We start from the raw sequence: 5,350 nt of genomic DNA on the forward strand, positions 1-5,350 counted from the left end.
CCTTGCTGAATCACTGACCCTCCAGCTTACCTGGATTCTGCTGCTTCTTCCACCTTTTGCAAACTTCTCTTTTTCTAAGCAAGAGCGAGGATGGACTTTAAAAACCACAACCCCAAACCCACAACCCCGTCTACAAGGTAATGCCTTTGCTATCAACCCCTAAAAGGAGGAGCTCACCAGGAGGTTACATTTAATACTGAAAGTCCCTGCAACCCCCTTCTCTCTCCCAAATTAATCCCACCTTCACCCAGTGGGTCTGTTCCATCACCAGTGGGAAGCAGGACCAGTAAGTACCAGCCTGTTCAGATAAGTGAAATGTCTGGATATCCATTCACCGGCTGGAAATGGAGCGAAGGAAGGAAGTACAGGCTGGAAAATCACTTACACACTGTATCTTTCCCCCTCAATTACAAACCCATTAGCTGCAAACCCTCTCTGTGATAGGTTCTTAGTTCCTTTTTATCTTTAGGGGGGTAATAAGCTGCAAACAAAGCAAAACAAATTTCCCAAACACGGGGATAAGCTTTGGGTTCCCTTATCAGCCCGGCCCCAGGAACACCATCACAGGCACCAGATGTCTTCCTGTAGGCAAGAATTGCTCCTATTTGTTTTCAGTACCTTAAAATGCTCTCATCTCCTTAGAAATATTTATAGCAGAAAAGCAAACAGTATCCAGGATGGAATGATGCAAAGCCCATCGCAGGAACTCCTGCAGCACTGCCTCGATCTCTTCCAAGGGCAGCTCTGAGCTAAGTCTATTTCCAGTTAGATTCATCTGGCCAACCTGTTTGTCTCATGATGTAAAAAGCTGTGCACTGTGTCCCAGAAATGGCTTTAATAACCTCTAATTGCTGCAGTAAATTCTGCTCACTGCACGACCCCTGTAGCTGCTTCCGATGCCCCGGGAAAGCTGGAGAATTGGGGAGAGTTGTTTCCCCTCCTGCACCTTTCAGTACATTAAGGCTGAGTCCAATTCCTTGTTCTTGTTCTTTGTTCCCAGTTAAAACACCCTACGGTGGTTTTCTGCTTGCTGGCACCTGGTGAAATCCGTGCTGTCCCGTTTTACCCCAAAGCACAGTGAGATGAGTGCCCTCAGCCATCACCTCCTCCCCTCCTGCTGGAGGTTTTCCCCCACTACATGGCCCAGAAATCCCAGAGTCAAGACAATTCCTTGGTCCTAACTTCCAAGCCTTGTGACTCCTGCTCCTCAATGCTTCACTTCCAGGAGAGACTGCGGTGATGGAGGAGGACAAAGCCTCACGTTCTGCTGCTCTTGAGATCCTTCAGAATGTTGTTGTGGGACAAACCACTGCTGAGCAAACAGGGAGTGGAGCAGGAACCCCCTCGGTGTACTGTGGGAAGACCAAAGTGTTCCTGGCCAGTTCTGTGGTAAGTTGGCTGACAATTCTGGGGCTCAGCTGCCTGATGGGGATTCTGGCACAGGGATCACCAGGGTGGGAGCAATAATGCTCCTGCCAAGCCAGTGTGACCAGAATTGGGCATTTTCCTTCCAATTACTCAAGTCAGTCAAGCAGCCAGCAGAACCCAGCCCTCAGAAGCACTTTGTTTAATGGCATCTGTGGAGCCAAGGGACAAGGAGCTGCACTTGTGTCTACAACTGTCAGTTTTCTTCCCATTCCAGGAAAGATTACAGCTTTCCTTACCTTCAGCTGATAGATTTGGCTACTCCAGCTGGCCCACAGAGCTTCCTTGGGGAAACAGATGAAGGAGTCAAAGGGACCTTTGCCAAGCTTGCAGGATGCAGCCACAGAAGAACCCCCTTCAGTGGATTTAAGCAGTGGGTTTAAGCCAGCTGCTACTGTGACCCCCCAACTACTCCCATTTCTGTTTCCATATTATCTCATAAGCACTAATGGAGTGCTGTCACTTCTAACACCTAATGCAGCAGTCACAGGACACTGGAATGAGGATGTGGCTCTCTGACAAACACCAAGAGGCTGCAGAAAAGGGAAGAGTTGAGAGCCCTGGGTACTAACTCCAAGCTCCTGTCCCCACTGCAGCTGGAGCTACTCGAAGCCAGGAGAGCAGAGGTGTTAAATGAGAAAGCATTTTGCATTCAGTGCTGCTGGAGGAGATTTAAGCAGAGGAAACTGGCAAAGGAGAAACGGTCTGCAACTGTCATCCAAGCAGGTAACTCCGCGAGGGTGTGGCTGGAACAACACAACAAGGAACGTTTCCAGTTCTGTTGGGGGATTACAGTGGCAGGGGCGGTGAAGTGCCACCTCTTCCACTGTGTGCCAGAGCTCCTGGGGTGGTTTGTACTCAGCTTTGTTTCCACTGACTCCTCAGCTGTCCGTTCCTGGCTGGCCAGGAGCCGGTTCCGAAGGATGCGCGGGGCTGCCAACGTCATCCAGCGCTGCTGGAGGAGATGGAAGGTGAGGGTGTGGGGACAGGGAAGGGACACAAGCTCACTCACTGAGGCTTTCATTTTTAGAAGGAATCTCCCTCTTAGTAGTTACGACTCTGCCTCAACTAATTACAAAAGCAGCTCTGTCAGTGCTCCAGTAAACCCTTCTCCAGCTGAAGATGCCAGTCCTGCACAGCTGCTTCTGTTCTGCAGAATAAACCCACTCCTTACCCTCATGGGAATGCCCCAAAGAGTCTGCTGCCCTTTCAGATTCCCTCCTTTCTAGCCTCTTTCAATTCTGCTCAAGATGTCTGAGAACCTTGTTGAATATTGCTCCTTATCTTCACCAGGCAAAGATGGCCGCGCTGGCAGCGGCAGAACTGGACGAGGGGGAAGGGAAGGAGTTCCCAGCTGCTGGAGCCACGGTGATCCCGGCCAAGCTGCCTTGTTCCTTGGACACAGCGTGGCCTCTGCAGGCCATTGTCCAGTTCTGGCCCCTGGGCCTCGTCCTGGCTGCTGCCCCTGTCACTGCCACGGGGCCCCGCAGGGACCTGGCCCTGCTGGGCTGGCTCAGGGGGCTCCAGGGCAGCGGCAGCTCCAGGCTGGACAGCTCTTCCCTGGGCTGTGGCATCGCTTCCATCAGAGCTCTCCCACAGGTAACCCACCTCCCAGACTCCAGTCAGCACAGGCAGGGTGCCAGGGGTTCAGGAATCGTCCTGGATACCATTTCCTGCCAACAAGGTGCCCTCAGAAACTGCACCTCGTTACAAATCACCTTGGGGGTTTTTTGGGTAACTTTTCTGAGGCTGCATAAAACGGGTGCAAGAACTGGTCCCAGTCACTGCAAGCAGGTAGGAGCAGTAGCAAGTTCAGTACTAAATCTACTACAGAATCTCCAGAGTTTAAGTTAATTCCAGTTAAAATTACAGTATTGGCACTGACTTCTCTTAAATCCATTTGTACTAAAACTCCTCTGGAGGTCCTCTTCTATCCTCATAGTCACTAGCTGCTCATGAACACTGAACATGAACAACAGAATGACCTCAAAAGCTGGCCAAGCCCCCAGCTGAGCTCTCCACCTCTCTTCCTTGCAGGGCTCTGTCAGGTTCCACTGCAGGAAGTCCCCCCTGCACTATTCCAACGTCAGCCCCCACAGGGACGCCTGTTCCATCACGGGATTCAACCAGATCCTGCTGGACAGAAAGGAACTCCTGCCCACATAGGCCTGGCCCCTGCACACCTCTGCCCTTCAGGGACGGGCTCTCTGCAAGCTGCTGCTTCCAAATCACCCAACGGCCACATCTGCTGCTACCTCAGAGCTTTCACCTCAATGCCTTGTGCCTAAAATGCAATGTAACATAATACACATCAAATCTGGGGGGCGTGGGGGCCGCTCCTCCACACAGCACACGCTGCAGGAAATATCAGCGCTATGAGAACAATCAGTTAAACCAGATCAGGTGCTTTAAACAATAAATACTTGAACTGAACGCTGCTGGCACTACCTGGCGAAGCAAGAGGCTGGTCATGAGGGAGCAAATAATGCAAACATTCCTGATTCCTGCTGGATTCTCAGAGGTACAACCCTGACTGACTGAGGGAGGGAGGAGCAGCCAATGTCACACTAAGGGCAGATGTCTCAGGGAAAAGCGAGACTGGGCTCTTGCTTTTTTTTTTTTTCTCTCTGACCAAAATCTCTGAGCTCTCACAGCTGCCAGGCATTTCCAGAGCTCCCCAAACAGCACTGCCCTGCCAGGGGTCTCATCAGAGGTGCTTCTGTACCGTCCTTCTCTTGCTCCTGGGTCTCGAAAATGTTCAGCTCCTCCGTGTATGTCATTTTAAAGAATCTGCTCAATGCCTTGTCAAGGTGTCTGACCACCCCAAACAATGAACAAAAACATGGCAGAGTATTTGTTGATTAAAAATAAACGCAAATATATTTAATGTTGTCGCTGTGAAGTAACGTTTCCCACGGGCTGCCAGCATTTCTGTACCCACACAAAGCAGGTCCACAGAGTGTCAAGTTCAAGCCCCAGTCTCTAGAAATCTCTCACTGTCAACTCCAAATTGAAATCACAGACCAGACCCCGAGGAGAGACACCGAATGGAGCAGCTCTGCAGCACAAGACCTCAGGGAAAGGAAAACGGGCTCACTCGGGGAGGATGTTCTCCTTCTCGGGAGGCTCCACAATGCTCAGGCAGCAATCTGCAAACTCCACAAACAGGGGCTCCTGCATGAACCTCCTCATGAGGGAGCTTTTGTCTTTTGCCTGGTCGATGGTGAGGAGCAGCTGCCGGAGGTGTGGGTTCAGCAGCAAACCCTTCAGTTCTTCTGACTCCCCTTTAAAAAGAAAACACGATGAATGGTAGTAAGTAATCTCAAGAGGTTACAAACAAAGTTAACACCTCCCTTATTTTGCAAATAAACTTTCAAAGACACTGGTGAAGGGCCAAATATCTGATATTTAATTCTTTAAGGCCTTGCAACGAGCTGCACGGCTGGGAGCAGCTCCACGCAGAACTCGTGGGAAGGGGGAGCATTTCTGCTAAAGCCCCACCAGCCCCGCACCCGGCTGAGTCCCGAATTCCCTAAACTCACCTAAAAGCTTGAGTTTCTGCAGCGGGACTCGGTCCTGCTCGTCCTCCTCGCCCAGGATGTCCTCCAAGGACCAGGGGCCATGTGCGGGGCTCGGCGGGGCCGCGGGGGGTCCCTGCCCCTTGTCCCGCTCCCCGCTGGGATTCGGCGCGCAGCGCTCTGCGGACACACAGCGCGTCAGCCCCGGGGCAGCCCCGGCACAGCCCCGGCCCCTCCCGGCCCCTACTCACCGCGGTGGGTCCGGCAGCACCGCACGGAGCAGCTGCGGGAGAGACACGGAGCGTGAGGGGCCGCGGGGGAACCGCCGCCGCGCCCTCACACAACACCCTCACACAACACCACCCCCCTCACGCAACACTCCCCTCACACAACAACACCCCCCTCAC

The 5,350-nt window shown here is 52.4% G+C and overlaps 2 protein-coding genes across 3 annotated transcripts in view; one reads left to right on the top strand and one right to left on the bottom strand.

Moving 5' to 3' along the window:
* The window catches only part of LOC114069479 (unconventional myosin-XIX-like), a gene marked incomplete at its 5' end in the record, with an annotated part of 6,357 nt that extends 2,725 nt beyond the window's left edge, over positions 1-3,632 (top strand). Inside the window, 5 exons of the mRNA XM_027906286.1 lie at positions 1,226-1,389; positions 2,022-2,151; positions 2,311-2,396; positions 2,719-3,024; positions 3,463-3,632. Coding sequence (XP_027762087.1) covers positions 1,226-1,389; positions 2,022-2,151; positions 2,311-2,396; positions 2,719-3,024; positions 3,463-3,591 — 815 coding nt within the window. The remainder of the gene's footprint in view (positions 1-1,225; positions 1,390-2,021; positions 2,152-2,310; positions 2,397-2,718; positions 3,025-3,462) is intronic.
* Positions 1-5,350, bottom strand: part of LOC114069484 (zinc finger HIT domain-containing protein 3-like) — an 8,160-nt gene that overhangs the window by 2,430 nt on the left and 380 nt on the right. The window contains exons 2-4 of one of the 2 annotated variants that reach the window (XR_003573786.1): positions 5,195-5,226; positions 4,968-5,123; positions 4,446-4,709 (exon numbers count right to left, since the gene is read on the bottom strand). Coding sequence is in view for 1 of the 2 variants with exons in the window: in XM_027906293.1 (XP_027762094.1) it covers positions 4,519-4,709; positions 4,968-5,123; positions 5,195-5,226 (379 nt within the window). In the remaining variant the exon portion in view is untranslated. Of the gene's footprint in view, positions 1-4,038; positions 4,710-4,967; positions 5,124-5,194; positions 5,227-5,350 lie in introns of those variants that run through there. The other variant, XM_027906293.1, reaches the window with a different exon arrangement.

This window comes from Empidonax traillii, unplaced genomic scaffold, assembly GCF_003031625.1.
Source record: "Empidonax traillii isolate 1590-97213 ecotype Southwest subspecies unplaced genomic scaffold, ASM303162v1 scaffold1272:size142475, whole genome shotgun sequence".
Classification (NCBI taxonomy): domain Eukaryota; kingdom Metazoa; phylum Chordata; class Aves; order Passeriformes; family Tyrannidae; genus Empidonax; species Empidonax traillii.